General features: G+C 48.5%; 1 protein-coding gene across 3 annotated transcripts in view; it reads left to right on the top strand.

The window, feature by feature from the left end:
• Positions 1–18,760, top strand: part of TCP11L1 (t-complex 11 like 1) — a 36,972-nt gene extending 18,212 nt beyond the window's left edge. For all 3 annotated transcript variants that reach the window (XM_043971691.1, XM_043971694.1, XM_043971692.1), the window contains 8 exons: positions 318–450; positions 3,966–4,086; positions 4,912–5,132; positions 8,594–8,730; positions 10,020–10,216; positions 11,507–11,688; positions 12,419–12,591; positions 15,057–18,760. In XM_043971691.1, coding sequence (XP_043827626.1) covers positions 318–450; positions 3,966–4,086; positions 4,912–5,132; positions 8,594–8,730; positions 10,020–10,216; positions 11,507–11,688; positions 12,419–12,591; positions 15,057–15,283 — 1,391 coding nt within the window. In that variant the 3' untranslated portion in view covers positions 15,284–18,760. The remainder of the gene's footprint in view (positions 1–317; positions 451–3,965; positions 4,087–4,911; positions 5,133–8,593; positions 8,731–10,019; positions 10,217–11,506; positions 11,689–12,418; positions 12,592–15,056) is intronic.
• Positions 18,761–21,551: the final 2,791 nt, after the last annotated feature.

Raw genomic sequence — 21,551 nt, 5'->3', positions numbered from 1 at the left:
AGAGGAGAATTCTGTATCTGTATTTGAATTCTCAAGCCCCAGTTTGTCATAATCTGTGCCTTTCTGGTCAGCTCAGAAGAAACCAGTCATTTTGAATAACACACATATTTGCTTGTTATAAGAATAAAATAACAAGAAAATAGGATTCTGCTTAAAAGATTAAGTGATAAAAAAATGGGTGAGAAATCCAAGGCTAGAATTGATCTTTTGGCTTGTCAGGAAAGATGGTGTTCAGTGTGCATAAGGATCATTCCTATCTTATTTTGTAGAAAGGCTGAACAGGGAGAACCATGTCTCAAAGTAAATTTGTATTGCAGCTAGTCCTCCTCGATTTGTGTCAGTGGATGAACTCATGGAGACCGCCAAAGGAGTCACCAACATGGCACTAGCCCATGAAATTGTAGTGAACGGGGACTTCCAGATCAAGCCACCAGAAATGCCAGAAGACAGGTAAGGAAGGGTGTTTTTTTTTTAAATCAAAGGCACACTTTTCTAAAGTTTGTTTTTGTCTGTTTTCTTTCACAACCTGACTAATGTGGAAATGTTTTGCAGGACTACACATGTATAGCTTGAATTCCTTGAATTCTTAAGGGGGGGTGGGGAGGGAGGGAGGAAGAGAATTTGGAACACAAAGTTTTAAAAATCGATGTTAAAATTTATTTGTACATGTAATTTGGGAAAAATAAAATTCTAAACAAAACATTTTGGGGGGGCAGGTCAATGAGGGTTAAGTGACTTGCCCAAGGTCACACAGCTAGTAAGTGTAAAGTGTCTGAGCCCACATTTGAACTCAGGTCCCCCTGAATCCAGGGCTGGTGCTTTATCCACATGAATTTTTTTTTTAATAAATCAATCAATCAAAGGTAGTGCAGTTTCTTCCATTTGTAGAGAGATCATTTATATTTAATTCATGTCCATTTCCAACATGCATCAGTATTTTCCTTTTCTTTTGCCTCTTTGATTGTGTGTGTGTGTGTGTGAGAGAGAGAGAGAGAGAGAGAGGATTTGCATTGTTCTTGTATTACTAAAACATTTCTAAATTAAGGCTCATTGGGATTTGACAGTGGTTCTGGGAAATAGCCCTTCCTTCGACATGCCCATTATTTATGTGGCTCTCTAAGTCAGTATGTGGCTAGCAGGCATCTTACTTTGGTTTAATAGCCCTAATTTTATTTGAGTTTGTCCGGCTGGTCTGGAGCACAGCTCATCACCTCCTAATCCTGGGGGGTTCTTGACTGTGCCCTCTGTCAAAGAGTCACCTCATGCCTGGAGGAAAAGTTTCTTCTGGGTCTGGTGCAGCCCTTGGGCTGACCACTACCCTAGACACTTAGCTGGCCTTCTTCCTTTTCTGATCTTCCATTTTCTGGGTTCTGTCATTGACACCACTTGGGTTGTACTGGTCGTCATTTGTAATGTTCTGAAGTTGTTTAAATTCACTTTTCTTCCTGCCATTTTACACTGGAGATTCATCAGACATTGGATGTTCTTTGATGTGCAATTATATAGTATCCCTGGAAGAACATCATTCTTTTTGGGGGGAGGGGGGGGCCAATGAGGGTTAAGTGACTTGCCCAGGGTCACACAGCTGGGAAGAACGTCATTCTTAAAATATTCATTTTGTGTCCAAGAGCATGTGTGATCTTTGAAAGCACTGAGTGATTTCCAGAATGCTACATAGCTATCCCTCTGGCCTTTATTCAATGCTGAGATAGGTAAATAAATGAAGGAGTAACCCAATGGGCAGCTCATCCAACTGTATATTCCCAGTAACTTTCATCTATTTGGTTTTTTCCCATAAAGATTGTTACTATTTGCTGGCTCAAGTATTTATTGGCTGAGGCCATTTCTGTCTTCTTCTGGTCTCCTAGTGGCAATTGTTTTCATGTGAGCTAAACCTTGTTAGGTTGGTCTCATTTGAGTGCTTATGGATCTCCTCAGTTCACAAACAAATCAGAATATCTAGAAAATCCCCCCATCTGTAGAGATCAATTCTGAGAGGACATCTTGCATGGCCCTGGTGGGCAGCTTGAACTCACATCCATCATCTTGTTTCATGCCCTGCTCAGTGACCTTGCTCAGTGCAGAGGAGGCACATTGTCAGAGGGGATCCTGTAGGGGGCAGCCAGGTAGCACAGTGGATAAAGCACTGGCCTTGGATTCAGGAGGACCTGAGTTCAAATCTGACCTTAGATACTTTACACTTACTAGCTGTGTGACTTTGGGCAAGTCACTTAACCCTCATTGCCCAACCCCTCCCCCCAAAAAAAACCCCCCAAACCCAAACCAAACAAACATTTGTAAATAGAAGGGATCCTGTAAGGTGGAGTTTTCCTCAAAATCTATGAACCTTTGAACCTACTGAGTCAAGTGCCTTTTTCCATGATCAAGAGACAGTAAATACATTGAGCTCTTGTATTGACCCTAACTATGGAATCTGCCATAGAAGGTAAATTGTGGAGGGACTCTGCTCACATTTCCATCAAGTCTACCCCTGATGTGTGTAAAGTATGGTCATAAAGACCTTCTCTAGAGAGCAGGTTGCCATACGGGTTGGCAGTCTGTGATTTCCTTTTGGTCACCTTTTGGGAAGACTAAAATGAATTTCATTGTTTTCCAGTGGCACAGTGTCTCCCCCTAATTCTTAGTTTTCAAATCCTTCAGTGCTTTCAAAGTGTGTCACTCTAAAGATGGAGTTTGTCCACATATACTTGGTCTGATACTGCTGCTCTTGGAGTCTGTTTCTTCTTTAGTGTCTGGTTTCCAGTGGCACATCAGAGGCTAAGGTGCCTACCCACCATGTAGCCTGGGGCTGTATTAGGTTTTTAGTAAGTACTTGTTAATTGATTCTAGTCCAGAGATTATTCTACTATTTCAATGATGAAAATGGTTTACTATAAAAATGCTAACAGATCTATTCCATTTTTTTTTGTCTGCATGTCTTCATTCAAATTCTGTCTATAAATGCTCTTTTGTGTGTGGTTTAGTTGGGACTCATTCCAAATTTCTGAGGCCCCATTTTCCTGTGTTTCACTGCTTTGTGGGATAATACTCCTTATAATCTTTTATCTCTATAAACTTTAAAAAATGAGTCTATATTTTAATCCAACATTGCCTGCACTACCTTGTCTCTGCTTGACAAAGAACTCAAGTATTTCCTGACTCAATTATTTCTATTCTCTTTTGGTTTCTTAGTGGTAATTGTTTTTACCTAAGCTACACTTCTGTGGGGAATGGTATTAGTCCATATCTTTTCCTTTATCCACTTCCCATTTGGGAGCCATCAACAACTTCTTTGAATAGGTCAGGTTGGACCAGCTTTAATTGGACACAGTGTCCTCCTATCTTAATTCTTCCTACTAAAATGTATTGATTTTGACCTTTGCTTTAATGAGTTGAGGAGTGCCCACAGTCAGTTGATTCTGAAATGACTTGTGCATTGTTAACCAGTCATTTCCTATCAGAATAGAGCCAGATTTGTGTGTGTGTGTGTGTGTGTGTGTGTGTGCTATTGCATGCTCACTCTTCTGAAAGACCAACAGTCATGATATAAAGAGTGAAGCTTCTGGATAACCTACGAGTCTTTAGTGTCTTTTGTTTCTTAATCTTGAGCCATAATTTGAAGCATATATTTTACCATTCTCCTCTATGCTGGTCTCATAACCTGAAACCTTTCCAACTCCGTAGGATAAGAATTAAAGGTCACATCCATGATAACGTGTCAGAAAGCTGATTACTGGAGGTCAGAGAAGATGATCGCTGTCATTGGTCTAAGTTATGCCTAAAATTAGCCTATTTTATTCTGAACTTATTCAGTTTTTCCCATTTTCATATTTGATAACTATTAAACCATTTAGCTCTCTTAGTTTACTAATGACTTAAATTCAGGGTTCTGGAAACTCAAATAATTTCTGTTCTTGGGCTGATGATTTGGGGTTCAGATTTTTGCATTTTGTATTTGCTCACAGCTTGGAAAATAGAGTCAGGGAGATTGTCCACAAAGCCTTCTGGGATTGCTTGAGTGTCCAACTAAGTGAAGAACCACCAACTTATGACCACGCCATCAAGCTTGTTGGGGAGATCAAAGAGGTGAGGCGGAGAGGTCACCCACAACTCATCAAATGTCAGATGTCATGTTTTCCCACTGGGTGAACTCTCTGATCCTGGGCCAGAGGTTTGCTTATGCCTGTTTCACAGCTAAAAAGACAAAGGGACCAAAATGAAAGTTTTCTCCATTGGACCAGGATGCCGTGGCAGTCTCTGGGCCTCTGATGATGGAACTATTTGCTAAAGCCATGAGTGTGAAAGTCACTGAAATGCAATTATGGCATTGAGTTTTGGTAATTTACTAGCCATATAGCAAGACCCTGTCTTTGGGATGATTGAGAGAAAGGTGGAAGGCAGGACTGTTTCTTGCTCTCTTTTTCACCACAATCACCAAAAAAAAGAACTTTTTTTTTTTGGGTAAACTCTCAGTATAAGAAGGGACCTTAGAGGTTATTTAGGTCCATTCTCCTGATAACACAGGACAAAAGGAACACAGATTTAAGAGCTGGACATGTAGTCCAATTCCTTCATTTACAAATGTGGAAACTGAGGCCCAGAGAGGGCAAGGCTTGGCCATGCTTATGTCTCTAACAAGTGGTGCAGGCAAGATTCAGACTTGGGGCTCCCTGCCTCCCTCCAAGTGCCAGCTGTAGTTTTTAAAGCTAAGTGGATGAAATCCAATCTCTCCACTAGCTCCCCAAAGTGGTTTGTCCGTCTCCGCATGGAACCAGCGGTTAAATAGCAAAGTGTTTCCCAGTCTAGCTCCTGGTTAGTCATTATGTGGATCACAGCAGAATTCCTCTGATGGTCTGTATGCAGTGTGTTGTGGGAGAAATGCTGATCATGCTTCCTTCTGCTTTCTTTTAGACTCTCCTGTCTTTCCTGCTGCCTGGTCACAGTAGATTGAGAAACCAGATCCGAGAAGTTCTTGATCTCGACCTGATAAAGCAGGAGGCGGAGAATGGAGCCCTGGACATTTCCAGGCTGGCTGAATTCATTATTGGGATGATGGGAACGCTCTGTGCCCCAGCTAGAGATGAGGAGATTAAGAAACTGAAGGACATTAAGGAAATAGTTCCCCTTTTCAGGTACAGAAATTGCTGTAAGTGGGAAGGTGTTTATGAACTATGGAGAGCCTATCTTTCAAGCTGGACTTGGAGAAGGAGAAAAGGAAACCCCTTTCCCCTTGCAGAGTGGGCACGCCAGAAAATCCCCTCCTTGCCCCCCCCCCCAATCCTTAAGCAGAATGAAAACTCCTTCAGGCCAGAATTATTTTTGCATTTTGTCTGAATTCCCAGAGCCTCGCACAGTCTTGCCCATGATAAGCGCTTAATAAATGCCCACTGAACTAGATCAAATTGGACTGAGCCGGTGAATTCATTCTGTAAGGCTTTCTGCTCCCCCGACCACTCGTTTTTGAGGCCTCACCTCGGTTCATTTCCCATTTCCAACCTGCTCATTGGCCACCCCCAAAACGAATCACATCCCTCTGCATGTCAGGAGAGATGCCAATCCGTGAGAATCGGTCCCTCCGCCATGAGATTTTGGATCTTAACCATGAGGGTGGAGAGCTCCACCCATCCATACCTTCTCATCCTTTAGGATATATCAGGAAACAAGATCTTTATTTCCTCCATTTTTGCAAAATAGTGGGGTTTTGTGATTCGAGTTGACAGTAATAAAAACTATTTAGGTGGCAATAATGACACCACACTTGTGTATAAAATGTGTGGAAGGCATTACATATATTATCTCCTTGGAGCCTCCTAACAACCCCATAAAATGGGTCTTAAAAGCCTTGTCATGTCCATTTGACAGGTGAGGAAACTGAGATTAAGCGAAGTGAGTTCCCCAGGGTCAGGCTGGGCTTTGGACCCTTTCCCCTCACTGATGCAGAACTGATCACCACCCCCAGTGGTCGCCCGCAGAGGAAGCCATTTCAAAATGGTGACGGCCTCTAGGCAAGGAAGGAAAATGCAGATCAGTGTCTGCTTCCTCGGTAGGCTGACTCTGGAAGCATTCTGGCATGACATTCCCCCAGTGATACCAAGAGTTCCCATTGTGTGTGGCTGGGTTTCCAACACAAACGGCGATATAGCTGTTCTTACTTGCCCCATTCTCCAGTTGAAGCAAATGGGGCTTGGGAAGGTAATAGATCTGCCCAGCAGGGTCACATAGATTACAGGGATCAGGGACAGGATGTGGACTGAGGCCTCTCCTGATTGCCCAGCCCTGAGTTACAATGGGGCTGTATTACAACACAGGGTGCCGGGTCTGTTGACATTTTGATGAAAACCTTGAAGTGGTGACCTGCCAGTTACAGAGACAAATGGTTTCTTTGTAAAACATTAAACAGTTGTACCAGTCCCAGAGCAAACCCTCCCCGTGTGCCCGGCCATAGCTGAAGCCCGCCTGCAAGGGCCCTGTGGTTGTGTCTGTCTGGAGGCACTCGCTCCCTTCTGCATCTGCCAGGAGAGCAGTGGGCCCAGGTCTGGTTCAGGAGCCGAGGCTCCGACCGAACAGCTCTGCCTGGTTGGTGTAGAGAAAGAAGCGAGGGGAGGGGCCGAGGGCTTGCTCTTCATCTCAAGCACTTATCGGGGCAAGGAGAGAGTATTCTTCCTAAAACTTTGTATCTGTCCCATGGTCTCTGTGGAGCAGGGGAGGGAGGTCAGTGAAGGTGTCTGCACGTCTGCCATACTCATAATCACAGAACATGTTTATTGGCAGGGCTGGGCCTGACTGGCATGCCAAACCCACCTGAGGTTTCTTAATTGGCACTTCAGGTCCTCGAAGATTAGAGCTGCCAGAGGCTTTAGGTCAGCATCCGGTTCTTCTCATTCATTTTACAGACAAGGAAGGTCCCATCATGTCCCACCTGCCCAGAGCCAAAGTGGTGCCATCCATCCTCGAGGCTCAGGAAGCCTTCTCAGAACCAAACGAGAATTAGCTGAGGTTAATTATGGGGGAGGGCTGCCTCATGGGGGGTCCATATCCCAACTGGAGCCAAGGCTCAGAGCCAGCTTGTCTCCTTCCTGAGCATGGACGCTCCGCTCCCTCCCCCTTGGCAGTAGGGCTGGGACAACTGTAAACAGACCCCTCTTCTCAGACCCAGGCCTAGTCAGCAAGTGCTTTGGCTCTGCAAGGCCGCACAGGCAAGCGCGGGCACAAAAGACGCCTTTTTTCCCAGCTCTCTGGTTGTTACTGTCCTTCTGGAAGGGCTCTGAAGGACAGTTGTCCCTTTGAGCAGTTACAGATCCATGCCTGAGGACTAGAGACATGGGATTCAGAAGAGGAGGGCATCCTAGAATTTAGTCCGAAGCAAGGTTTAGATAGGGGTTCTTTTATTTTTTTTAAGTTTTTTTCTCTCATCAGTTGAATTTATTCAAAACTAATAATACATGTCACTCTAAGAACTACAGTGTAAAACTTTACAGGGTTGTAAAAATCACAGTTTCTGTTGTAAATTGCAATGTTCTTTCTTTTTTTCCCTTTAAAAAAAAAAATTAATCAATTTAGTAGGCAGGGGTTCTTAACCTAAGGCTCCGGGAACCTTTTTTAAACCATGTCAGTAATTGTATTTCAGAATAATTGGTGCCTTTTGTAATCTTATATGTTTTACTTTATATATGTAAAAGCATTATTCTGAGAACAGGCCCACAGACTTCACCAGATAGCCAAGGCCCAGAAAAGGGTAAGAACCCCATGCCTTAGAGCCAAGCTTCTTAAACTGTGGGTCCTGCCCCATATGGGGTTGTGTAACTGAATGTGGGGGTTGGGGAAAAATCTGGCCACAGTAAAAGGCTATGCATACCTGTTTTTATACACCTATATACCTGGGGCTGTGTAAAGATTTCCCAGGCAAAAAGCCGTCAGCAGTAGGAGAAGTTTAAGAAGCCCTGGAGTAGAGACTGCTTGGTCATTTGGCAGACATGGAAACCTCGTCCCAGAAAAGGGAAGGGAGAGGAGACCACTAGGGGCAAATGCCTCAAACCGAAGGTCCTGGCCCCTCCCCCTCTGCTGCCCTGGTCTAACCACGGCCCTCAAACCCTCCAGAGATGCTGAAGTTGCTGCCCTTCCGGAGGGCATCTTCCCCTCAGTGTTTAAGAGACTGAAGGGCCTCTGTTGGGACGTCCTGGCGCTTTAACATGACACAGCCTGGCTGTGAGTGTGATGAAGAAGTGAGAGAACCACGCGAAGGTTTTTGTGCACTGATCCAGAGCCAAAAGGCATGAGCAGAGGAGAGGTGTCTAGATCGGCCTCACAATTTCAGTGACAAGCTCCCTCCAAGGAAGTTGTCCTTAGTGGAATCAGAAAGCCTGGGAGGCCCAGGGTCACCCTCATGGGCCGTCCTCACACTCGTGTTGAACCTGGGGTTGGGAGGGGAGAGTTTCCCCCAGAACTGGCCATGAGGCTCAGACAGACCAGCCAGGAGAGGGTATTTCCAGGAAGTCGAGCAGCCAGGGGTCCGCGGTAAGGCCGGGCCTCTCATGCGATGGCATCTGCATCACGTGGGCACAGCACTAAAAAGTCTTTTCCTTCTGCCTTGCAGGGCAATGTTTTCCGTGCTAGACCTAATGAAGGTAGACATGGCTAACTTTGCTGTCAGTAGCATTAGGCCGCATCTCATGCACCAGTCAGTTGAATATGAAAGGAAGAAGTTTCAAGAATTTTTCGAGAAACAACCAAGTACGTTTCAGCTTTCCGTGGTGTTCTTGCGCTTTCTCAATCTTGGTTGGAGTCCTCTTCCCTCCCCCCTCCCCTTGACCATCTCTCCTTTCATTTCTCCTTTGGCCCTTCCTAGGCAGCTGCGGCCCCCTCTGTCCCCCAAGCGCCCAACTCCATTAAAGGTTCAGCTCAGGGCAGAGGAAGCCTTCCCGACCTCCTCAGCCTCCCCGCTCCCCTCACTCTTTATGGATGTGCCGTAGAAGTCTGCCCCGTGAGGGTAGGCACTGCTCTTTTCGGTCTTTGTGCCCTTTGTGCCCCAGAGAGAGTATCCGCGAAGTCACGAACCTTTGAAAAGGAAGTGTGTGTCTCTCTTCCCCACTGCTAAACCGCATGTCCTCGAGCACAGGGAGTCTTGTTCTTCTCTGTTTTCTACTAGTGCCTGGCTTTGTATGCCGCAGGCACTCAGAACCTGTTTATGGAGTCCGTGCTTCCCCCAGATGCCAGCCCAGATGTGGTGGCTGGAGAGGCCTCTGCCTTTTGTTGTTGTGGTGGTTGAGTCTCATGTATAGCCTCTATAAGTGCATTTTCAAACATCTGTTTGAATGGTCTTGGGCAGGGACAGTTGTAGCAGCCACAACCATCCAACCCAACCAACATGTACTAAATGCCCACTGTGTGCAAGATTATAGGGCCAAAGGCAAAAATGAAATTGTTCCTGCCCTCAGGGAGCTTATGGTTTGCTTTGATGATACAGATGCACACAGATGAATAAATAGAAACTATTTACAAAATCACACCATGAGGGAAAGAGCAGAATCAAGAAAGGCTTCTGGCAGGGGCCAGGCTCCGGGGGAGGTAGGGATGCTAAGAGGCGGATGCAAGAGTGGAGGAATGCCACCAGTGCAGAGGCCCAAGAGGAAATGGGCAGGTCCTCAGGCCTAGAGCTGCAAGGGGCCTTGAAGGTTCCCTAGGCCAGCCCCTTCCTTTGACAGATGAGGAAGGGAAGGCAAGCAAGGGGAGGAGACTTGGCCAAGGTCACACAGGTAACAAGCACCACCCCTCTCGGCATTCCTGCCAAGTGTGTGAAGGGGAAAGTAGGAAGGATGCCTGGGAGCAGCATTTCGGCCTAGAACAGCCTGCCAGCCTAGGGCTGGGCTGTCCCGGGGTTTTGTCTGTGCACTGTTGTGGGGTCTTCCAAGGGAGTGTCTTAGCCAGGGAGCTTCCCTCAGGTGTCTGGCCTGCCCCAGAGGAGGGGCCTTCGCCTAGCACCGTCCCCAGAGACCCTCCTAACCCTGACTTCTCCTTCACAGACGCCCTTGACTTTGTCACCCAGTGGCTACAAGAGGCCTTGGAAGACCTCATCAGTCAGAGGAACAAGAACTCCCTGATGGCCGGGGAGGGTGCTGTGGGCTCTGAGGAGAGGGCGGCGCCATGCCCTGCCACCATTCAGAATCATGCCTACCTGAAGCTTCTGAAGTGGGACCATCTGCACCGACCCTTCCCGGAAGTACGTCCCAGGGACGGGGGCGGCCACCCTACCGGCTCTCACTTCTGTCTGTGCCATTGAACAGCCAGCCTATCCCGGGGGTTGGTGGCCCCTCCATGGAAGCCACAGTCATCACCCTGGTGAGGCTTTGGGGACAAACAGCTTTCATTCAGGAAGCTGCCCCTTCTTGCCACTGTTGACTTTTTATTAGCTGGGGATGACCTGTTTGCCACACAAATGCCTGCTATCTAGAAAACGCCTTGTTTATTTAGAGTAAACCACAAAGCTTTCTTATCGCCAGTGTTAGCCCCTTCAGATCTCCTGAATGTGTCCGGCTCCTGGGTTTTTAAAGGCTGTGAGGAACTTTTTTTGTAAGTACTGGGGGAGCCCATGGAAGGTCCCTGGGGGAGCTTTTTCACTCCCCTAATTTCTAGGCTGTTGTGTCTCAGACTGGTCTCATCTGCCTTCCTTTGTGTCGCCAATGGGTACTTAGCATGGAGCCTGGTACACAGCAGGCCCTTAATAAATGTTTGTTGACCTAAACCCTTACTACCTTGGCTCTGACCAATCCTTCAGAGCCTAGAGTTGTCAGCATCAAGTACCATAAGGAAACTCACTGATTTCTCTCTTCAGAATGAATTTGAGTGATATCTGTTAGTCCCTAACTAGCATTTACATAGCGATTAAAGGTTTGCAGATCTCTATACAAATATAATTTGAGCATCACAATAATCTTGTTAGGCAGGTGCTATTATCATCCTCATTTTATTGATGAAGAAACTGAGGCAGAGAGAGATTAACTTATCTGGACTCACAGAGGCAGGATTTGAACTCAAGTCCTCCTGGCTCACACACTGTGCCACCAGATTTGTTGAGTTTCCCCTACTATGTTCAGGGCATTTGAATGGATACAAATATGGCACGATTTGCTTGTTTTTCTCCTGCTTTAAAGTCTACCAGAAGTGCTGGTATCATTATTTCACTTTTACAGAGGAGGAAACTGAGGCTGGTGACTTGCCCAGAATCACGCAGCTAGTAAATATTGGGCGTGCATGGGCTTTGGACTCTGGTGCTGTCTGTTTTCTCCTGCTGTCTCCCCACCCTCTAGGAGCTTCTGACCCCCATCTCCCACGACCCCTTTCCTTTCTGGGCGTGAAGGCCCTCTAGAGCAATTAGAGGACAAGATTCATGGAGCAAGGACCCAAGTCAGACCATCCATGCTGGCCATTACCAGGACCCTGCCCTGTGACTCTCACGCCCTCTGCTGGCCAGCCCCAGGCCAGGTGGTGATGCTTTTCTGTTGGTTTGTAGACCGTCCTGGTGGACCAGCCCCGCTTCCAAGAGATGCAGCAGGAGCTCGAGAGGCTCATCATAGTGGGGGCCACCTTGCTGGTCACTTATAGTGCCTCAGGCCCAGGGGTGTCCAGCCTAGCAGGCTTTGCAGAGAAACTCAAGATGGTCGTCCAGGTCCTGCTGACAGACACGCATCTGCCGTAAGTGCCCAGGGAAGTATGGGGTGGCCTGGTCAGGAGGGTGAGAGGAAGGAACCCTGAAGATGCACTTCAGGGTGGCCTGGTCAGGGAGCTGTCCTCAGGGAATTAGGGGGACAATTCCTATTTATTCTCATCTGTTTCAGAGTGCAGATCCCCTTTCTCTCCCTCTTCCTCTTCCCCACTCCCTCCCTCCCTTTTCCTTTTCCCCTCCCCTGCCCTCCATTCCAAGGCCTTCCCCCACATCCAGCTTTGTGGTTGGTCACATTCCCCAGGCTTTGGGCGCATAAAGGACTTGCAGCTGCACTTATAACTGTGGCTGGTGAGATCCGATTGGTAGCTGACGACAGAAAGCAGAGGCCAAGTGCAGTGTGGAGACACCCCCTGCCAGGTGCTCAGCTGGCCCTGGAAACTCTTCAGAGAACAGAGAGGGTTTAGGTTGCATTTAAAACCAGGCTTACTGACCCAGATGGAGGCAGAGGCCCCACCCTCTGTGCAGAGCCTGGCCCTGCCAGACCCTCCCTTCCCCTGGATGTTGGGAAGAAGAGGATGAACCAGAATGTTCTCCGTGGGTCATGAATCCCTAGGTTGGGCTTGGGAGTGAGAGAGGAGACACTAGGCCTCGGGCAGCACTAATCAGATTAATGAGGTAACTCTACTCTCTTCAGAGGCTCAGCTGCGGCTTTGCTCTCTCTGTGTCTGATGATGTCACCTCATCTCCTTTCTTCTCTAGTTCCTTTAATCTGAACGAGGCCCTCGCCACCATTGGGGAGAAGGTGTGCGTGGAGGTGACTGGCTGCCTGGCCCAGTGTGGATTCACCCCTCTCAGCGCCGACAAGGAGATTGCCCTCAAAGGGCAGATCCAAGCCATTGCCGGCCCCGACGACCCCATTCGCAAGCTCGTGGGTATGTTGGGAGGGTTCTGCCCATCGTGGGGTATGTCTCCTGCAGAGAACTTGCTGACCGATCGGCACATAGTCATGGCAGGTGGCGGTAGGACTTTGAGCTGGCAGACTGTCCACGCCAGGGGCCTTTATCTGTTTGTGTGTCATGGACCCCTTTGGCATCGCGGGAATGCCTACACGCCCCTTCTAGGAACATTGTTTTTACATAAAATACATAGGATTACAAAAGAAACCAGTTATACTGAAGCACACTTATCAGAATATTTTTTAAATTTAATTTTTTAAAAATTTAAAATTTCAGACTTCAGAACCCACGTGTTAGTCTGACCCCCTTGTTTTACTGATAAAGAAACCAATTATATTGAAATACAATTATCAGAATATTTTTTAAAGTTCACAGACTCCATGTCAGACTCCCTGAACTATGCTCTTTTTACTGATGGAAACTGAGGGCCTGGGAGGGGCAGTGAGCTGACCAGGCGAGCCAGGGTGTGACCGGGCGGGGACCTTGGGCTCCCTAGGGTCAAGTTCTTTGTCTTCCACTGTTAGGGTGACTTCCCCACCTTGAGGCTAGGGGAAGGTCAGCAAATGACAAATGCCTTTCACGGGCGTGGCTTAGGGCTTAGGGGGCATTCTGGTTCATTTTGTAAGATTTAATATCTCTAGTAATTGAGAGTTTCCAGAGGATTGGAATCCAATAAAACAGATCACCCAGAAGTGGTGACTCAGAAGGCACTTCAGGGACCGCCATTAAGAACTCGACGGGCCACAGGTGGCAAAGGGCAGATGCAACAGTTAGTCATCGTGTCCCATAGCTGGCTCATCTGATGGCAGACTGTTGACCGTGCTAATCAAGGATCATTTAGAGCAGGGGCATTCAGCAGAACTGGCCCACAGACAGGATTCACGCCAGAGTCTCCCATTCCAAGGTCCTTGTTGGCCTCAGGAATCCAAGAATAAACAGAGCTTGGCTTCCTGAAGCTGGAGCTTGTCCTTGAAGTACGAGGTGGAGGGTCAGAGGACCTGGGTTCAAATCCTGATTGTCACTTCCTCTGTGACTTTGAGCAAGTCACAGAATATTCTGCACCTCTAAAATGAGGGGTTTGGCTCGTTGATTTCTGGGGTCTCTTCTGTCTCTCAGTCTGGGAATGTCACAGTGGTGGCCCCCTAGACCTTAACACTTGTGCTAGCTAGAGAGCTGTATTTACATTACTGTGGTCACTGGACACTGTGGTGCTGGTCCTGCTTATTTCACTCTGCCTCAGTTCACCCAAGCCTTCACAGTCCTGAGTGTCAGTCACATGCAGTCATGATTTCTTATGGGGCAGTGACCTTCTATGTGTAATGATTGGAATGACGCCACCTACTGGCGACTTACTATAGGAAAGCTCCACCATGAGGAGAATGCCTCAGAGGGCAAGGCCATGCGGCTTTTCCTTGGTGTCAGGAAGTAACATTTGCGCATGGGTACTGTCTATCAAGGCTACCAGCCAATCAACTTGAGGAGCCTCCCATTTTCTGGGAGGGGACAGGAAGAAGGAAGGAGGGCCTGCTCAGAGAGGTCTCTCTTTTTTGGGGTTCCTGACTTTATGGTGGTGGTGGTGGTGGCAGAGGACTTCACAGGAAAATTGAGGAAAGATAGGATTGCCATGCTGTTGGAATTCTGTTCTCAATCTTTCTCTTTCTATCTTTCAATAAACCTTTAAAAACCTAAACTCATTTTATCAGTGATTTTAGTCAGTTTCCCCCAAAACTGGGGGAACAGATTAGAACCCACATTTAGAATCTTAAATTACATATGCCTTCCATGTGCCGACTTTTGTTTAACTATTCCCTCATAGATGGTCTCCCATTATTCAGCTCCTCAGATTTCATTTATATCAGTATTTCAGTGTGTATTAGACTTTCCCTCTGCCTGTGGCCTGCCCTGACTGTATGCCTAGTAGGGGCATCACTGGGTCAAAGGGCAACGAACTATTTAATCACTTTTTTAGCATCATTCCCAACTGCTTTCCAAGTTGGCCAGACTGATTGGCAAGTCCACCAACAATGTATCAGTGTGTCTGCCCTTCCATGCCTGTCTAATACTGACTGTTAACATCTTTTATCAACTCCAGGGTGGAGTCCTGAAAGTTATTGTGATTCCCATTTCTCTTGTTCTTTTTTTTTCTTTATTAAAAATTTTTTCTTTTGTTCTTTTCGCCTTGACATATGAGGTATTGAGACTGACGGAGAAAGACTGGGCTGCTTCTGTTCTGACCTATTGGGGAGGCACGCTGCCTGGAGACCCTGTCTCCTGTGTGGCAAACAACAGTGACTGGTCTCTAGTCATATCTTGTGGCTTTACCCTGAGGGAAGATCCTGGGGAAGGGGTGAGGGTGGGGGTTGGGGCAGGCACTCGGAGCCTGTCGGTGCAGGTGCCTCTGTTCTCCCATGTCACTGTCCCTCTCCTTTGTTCCATCTCAGATGCCAGGATCCGGGCCTACTTGGAGGCATACCTTGCCTCCGGGCTCCACAAGTCCTTGCCTGCTGTTCCTGGGGGCTTGGGCCCCATCCAGAAAGAGCTGGAAGAAGTGGCCGTCAAGTTTGTTCGTCTGGTCAACTACAACCGGATGGTTTTCGGTCCTTACTACGACGCCATCCTCGGTAAAATACTAAAGCCAGAGGGTCCCCTCGCCTCGGTCAGCTCCTAGGGGGTCCCCCTGCCAGCCGTTTAGCAGTATTTATTTAGCCGGCCACCGACCCCTGACCTCTACTATAATGTTGCTTTGGAAAACGGCTTCTCTCTAATCCATTCCTCTTTCTCAGCACTGACCCTAAAAGGGAAAACGTATCTCCGTAGACCCCACCCCCACCCCGAAAAAAAAAAAAAAGATGGAACTGTGCACTGAATTCCGTTCTGGGGGCTATACGTGTTTATGAGTGTGTGTTTACAAGCTGAAGGAACTTCTGTTCCCGTGAGCTCTCAGGAGGATGCTGGGCTCCAGAGGAGCTGAGCTGACCCCCAGGGGGCCCCACCTCTTCTGGGTCATGATGGACCTTGGTAGCTTGCAGGCTCACATTCTCTCCTGGAAGCACGAGCTCACTGCAAGTCCTTGACCCCTTGGAGAGCTGGGGCGGGGGGTGGGGGGTGGAGAGGAGCTGGACGACAGGGAGACTTGCCTCTGGCCTCGCTGCTGCTCCTGGTTTTCCTTCTGGAGGCTGCTCCCTGCCAGGCCAAACGGGCCCTCTGGGCACTGGAAGGAGTCTCATTTTTCTAGAGTTCTTTCTGGTTTATAGGAACTTGCTCTTTGCCACAGAAGGAACCCCGAGTCTGGATCGTGACAACTCAGACCTCAGGAGAAGGGAAATGTCCTTGATTTTTTTTTGAGCGCTTGGAATCTGGGAATTCATTTTTTAGGGGGAAAGATGTAAGTCTGGTATCCCCCAGAGGATGGGTGACTTTCTCCTGAGGCTTAGATTGAGATCTTAGGAAGTAGCTGGACAGCTAGGGAGGGACGGGTCCGGGGGAGGGCTGGATTTTCTGAGGTCACCAGCTGAAGTCCTGCAGATGAGGCTGTGGTTGGGATGCGTGGTTTCCAAGCAGCCTTGGGCCCAGCTACCTCACTAGCTTGGGAGACAGCCCTTTGAAGCTGCCTCGCTGGACAGTAAGTGGGTCCCAGGGAGAGCAGAAGGTTCCTCTGGGGCCTGCTAAGTTTGTGTGGGATCCCACACTGTCTCCTAGACTCAACCCTTTAAATATGTGTAGTGTGGCCAGGCGGAGTATCCCCCATTGCCGGCACCCGCCTGGCCCGAAACCTTGGGGCAGAGCAGGCCTCACTGTCCCTTATGGTGTGATCAGGGACGGGACTCGGGGTTAGCTTAGGCTACAAGCTGTAGTAACGGCCTGTGCTCTGGGCTCAAAGTCTGAAGGTCACCTGAATCGCTCAGGTCAGAAGGCAGCTTCTGAGGATCCCATTCAAAGGCAACTTTTAAGTAGCTTCTTGTGGAGCTATGGGGGAAAATACAGAAAGTGCAGGATTTAGGGCTAAATCAGACCATTGACCAGCAGGAGCAGAAACGTGCCTTGGAGTCCAGGGTTTGGGAAACGGATTCAGAAAGGCCTAGATGCTGGGGGGCTCTTTGGGAGCCCGGGCTGGGCAGAGACTGTAACAGAGCCTCCGGGCTGAGCTCCCGGGGGGCAGGCCGGCAGCTGGGTTCTGTTGGGAGGGGTGCCAGGAGGGAAGCAAACCCTCTGGGGGACTGACACCCGACCCACTGGAGCGGCCTCAATCCTGCCCCTTGGCGAGTGGAGATTTCTGAGGTTCCCAGGGTCGCACAAAGGACTCTGGTGAAGCCCAAGAGCAGAGGAGGAACCGGACAAGGGGCTGGTGACGGCTTTGAAACTTGAGACTCTCCGGTTCCCCTTTCTCCTTGGAAGGGGGGGGGGGAAGAGCAAATTCGGCCCCAGGGGATCCAGGGAGACCGGGAAGGGAGGACTCCGGAACCAGGCCTGTCAATGAGGAGGCCTCCGGCAGGCTTAGCGCCCAGCACTGCGAGTCACCTCGCCCTGTGTTTTGTTGCTGCTCTTTTACAGCCAGTGAAGCCTGCTCTTCTCAGAAGGCTGTTTTTAGATGCACAAAGTAAAACGAATAGGATTATAAAGGAAACCAAGTACAAATGCACCACCAATTCTTTTTAAGAACCAAGTTTGAGGACTCCAGCTAGAGCCCCCATGCTGGAGGGTCCAGAGCCGCGGGCTGGGTCTTGGAGGGAAGGGGGGCCCTGGGAAATCGTACTTTGGGCTTGAGAAGGCCCGCGTACTGCTTCTGACAGTGGAGCCTTTGGTGGCATCTCAGGGTAGGGGTGGGGGGCTCAGAGGCAGAGTGGGGGGTGGCACTTTTGAGTCCTGGACACAGGGAGGTCAGACCAAGAATGTTATGGAAGAAAGAGCCCAGGAGCCTTTCTCTTCTGGCTCTGATGAGTCCCCTGGCAAAGGGGGGGCCTATAGAGCAGCCCCCTCATGCTTAAGGCCCTAACCCACCCCAAAAGCAATCAGGCCGCCAGAACAATGCCCGTGCTTCCCCTGTGGTTCTGCTGGAGGGCAAGGATGAAAAGGGCCCTCTCGCTTCCTTTGCCAGGGATTGCTCAGAGGGAGGGTGGGAAATGCCTGCGGGATCACAGGAAGCTTGGGGAGGCTGGCTGACCCCTGGGGGGCCTCAGCATTCCCAAGCAGCTGGACAGAGGCTGGCTCCATGCAAGGATGAGGCTGACCAGGTGGGCACCCTGATCTCTCTGACACTGAAGACGCAGGATTCTCTGATGAGCAGAGTTAAGAATCCACTCATCCGTGGGCTTTGCTGAGGCCTTTCCCTCGGTGTTTTTGTCCCACGATCTCACAGATCTTAGTTTTCTTCCAGAATTGGGAAAGGAGACAGGCTGAGATTACAAACCCTTTAACCTTGAAGGGTTTTTGGCTGCGTCATTGAGCTGAATTGGGTCACTTGACAGTGAGGACAAGGCAGGCCTGTGCTCACAGATGCCACAGTGGCAGGAGGTAGAGGAGGCTGAATTGTTTTGTCTCTTGGCCCCTTCTGGAGTCGGCCAAGCTCACCCTGGCACTGACAGGGGCTGGTAATGTGGGGGGAACCTTGGATTTGGAGTGAGACCTCTCAGGCAGGTCACTCAGCCTTCATGGGCCCCTCCCCTGGAAAACTCGGGGGTTGGACTAGATGACCTCTGTGGGCCTGGGGACAGTGGGCATGTTGCAGGCACTTGAGGGTTTGTTTCTCTACCTGTAAAAATGGAGTGGGAGTTACCAAGAAACAGGGCCCCAGTGAGCTATGGTCAGTTAAATGAAAGATGACTTAGGGGTCATTTTCTGGAGAATAACTCCCATTTTTATAGCATTTTAAGGTTTACAATGTGCTTCTTCCCACCACAGGGTTCTGGAGTGGGTGGTGCAAGTATTCTTGCCCCCATTTCACTGATGAGAAAACTGAGACTTAAGAAGGGGAAATGACTTGTCCAAAGTCACTAAAAAAAGAGTCCTAACCAGGGCTCATAGCCTCAGGCCTGCAGACCTGGCGTCAGATGTTTTTTTCACTGTGCCATATTCGTAGTGGTAGCTTGTGATCTTGTTTTGTTTGTTAATTTGATTTTCTCAGTTAACATTTTATTTTCTTCCCTCCCCCACCCTGGCCCCTGGAAAAGAAAGGAAGAAAAACAAAGCCCTTTGAACCGGCATAGGCATAGTCAAGCACAACACATTTCTGCACAGGCCAAAACCAAAAAATGTGTGTCTCATCCCAAACCCAGAGTCTATCGTCTGTCTGTCAGGAGGCAGCCGCAGAGTTCCTTTCTTCTAAAGAAATACTGGGGTTCCATAGACAGGATTCTTGGTGTAAGTTTAAAATCCAAGTGGAAACATCATTGTCAGAACAACCCCCCAAGCCTGGATGAGGGTCAATGTAAACACCATAGGAGATTTGCCAAGGACGCCCAACAGGTTTGCCCACATCCAGTGATGTTGGCATCTGGGATATGTTGGTCCCTGGCTCATCGTGAGATCCCAGGGCTCCCCGACCTTTGTGGGGAAAGGAGCCACTTAGAGGTTGGCCAGAGCCTCAGCCTTGCTGGGGCAGGAGAACAGACTAGCGGCTGGTGGCAAAGCCAGCGTAGCACCTGGCATTCCATCTGCATTTCTATACAGCCACTGCCTGAAGCTCAGGAAGGTGAATTGCTGGTGACCCCTGAGTAGTCCCAGTGGCCGTGGGGAGGGGACACTATTGCCAGGCCTCCGGCTAAGGAGGTGCAGAGGCGGGGAGCCAGGTCGGCTGCTGTCAGGGTTGGAATCGGCTACGCCACCTCAGGAGGCCCAGAATTTGACACTTTGTATGAGGCAGCCCAGTCTCGAGGCCCCTGGCCGGAGAACCAGGATACCCGGGCTTTACTTCCAGGCTTGTCCCTTGACTTTGCTGAAGCAAGTCACTTGGGTTTTACCATCCGTAAAGTGAAGGGCCCCAGCGACCTCCAAGTCCGGTGGAGCTCAGACACATAGGCTTGATGCAGGATTGATTGTTACTTATCTGAGTCATACCTTCCCATGATGATCCACTCTTAGCTTTACCTGCTCCTTACTCCAGAGCTGCCATCGACCCTGCTCCCTTTGCCTCGGGCTCCCTTTAGCCCCGCCTGCTGTACCCAATTCCCTCTCGTCAACCAAGGGCCACATTAACTGCCTCACACTGGCCTACCGTGGTTAACTGCCTTTGCCAAAGACAGTGTGGGGCAGGCCCTTCAAGACCGAGCCTGAGACCTGCGCATAAGTGCCCGTAGGGCTGTGTTCACAAGGCCCATTTCAGAGGATGGCTAGTGAGGTCTCATGCTGCCCAGGGAGGGTCTGGCTGTACCTCACATGCTGAGGTGATTGTCAAACCACCTGCACTGGGGGACGTTCATTCGGTGGGGCACGACTGGTCAGTACTTTAAGGATTGTTGCTGGAGTTGTGCTCCAGCCCTAGGAAGCCAGGGAAACTCCCCTTGAAGACCATTCCCTACAGGTAAAAACCACCACCGCCACTATGGGCTCCGATACCCATTCAGTGCTCCTGCCTTATGTACTCGTCCTATGAATAGTCTCTGGAGGATTTGCATCAAGATGTAGACAAGAACGGCCCTGCAGAGTAAACAGGCTTCAGTCTACAGTGGTGGAAGGGGTATCCACACCAGTGAGACCATGGACCCACTGACCCAGGAGTATTTAAAATTATAATTGACAATTATAGGGGCAGCTAGATGGCGCAGTGGATAGAGCACTGGCCCTGGATTCAGGAGTACCTGAGTTCAAATCCGGCCTCAGACACTTAACACTTACTAACTGTGTGACCCTGGGCAAGTCACTTAACCCCAATTGCCCCTCAAAAAAAAACCCAAAAAAACATAATTGACAATTATTGGCAGTTAAGCAATCTTATGGAGTTCTAAAAGATCTTTTGGAATATCAGCTTCACTGATCCACAGAATTTTGACCAGGGCATCTCCTAGTAACCATAAGTGAACATCAGCTGGCTGAAAAAAATAGACATTAGGTGTTATAATTATGTTCTTTTAAAAAGTATGCTACCGGGGCAGCTAGGTGGCACAGTGGATAAGGCACCAGCCTTGGATTCAGGAGGACCTGAGTTCAAACCCAGCCTCAGACACTTACTAGCTGTGTGACCCTGGGCAAGTCATTTAACCCACATTGCCCTGAAAAAAGAAAAAAAACAAAAACAAAAAAAGTATGCTACCACAAGAGACTTCAGTAAACATTCACTAAATTAAATTTGTGTTTTGCTATTTATGAAATACATTTCAGGGCTAATTGAGATATGTTAGCTCTGGATCTAAGTGTCAGAGCTAATGTGATTTAGTTTGTTAGAAGGTGCATCAGCAAAATGGTGGCCTAGCTTGGTTACCAAGAAGGAAATATGAGTTGTTAAATTTAGTATTCTGAAATCCCAACAACCATTTCATTTGCTATTTAAACAAATTGTTCGCTTTAGGAATATAATTGTCAGGGCAGCTAGCTGGCGCAGTGGATAAAGCATTGGCCTTGGATTCAGGAGGACTTGAGTTCAAATCCAGCCTCAGACACTTGATACTTCCTAGCTGTGTGACCCTGGCAAGTCACTTAGCCCTCATTGCCCCGCCAAAAAAAAAAAAAAAAGAATATAATTGTCATCAGAACTAATTTGTCAACTGAATTGTTCTTTGTCATCTGATTTATAGTTGTGGCATCTAAACCAGACAAATTAAAGGCTCCCAATCATCTGACCAAGATTAATGCTGATGACAGTGAATGAGATTATTTTGTATCTGTCTTATTGTTGGAACCATTCGGAATTGGCTGGGTAGTTTACACAGTCTTTTACTTTTGGCTGCATAGGCACAGCCTAGCTTTGGCATTAGGAGAAGGAAGGATTAGTTACTTTAATCTCG

This window comes from Dromiciops gliroides, chromosome 6 (assembly GCF_019393635.1).
Source record: "Dromiciops gliroides isolate mDroGli1 chromosome 6, mDroGli1.pri, whole genome shotgun sequence".
In the NCBI taxonomy this organism is placed as follows: Eukaryota; Metazoa; Chordata; class Mammalia; order Microbiotheria; family Microbiotheriidae; genus Dromiciops; species Dromiciops gliroides.
Note: the sequence above shows the minus strand (reverse complement) of the source record. Positions and strands in the feature narration are given on the sequence as shown.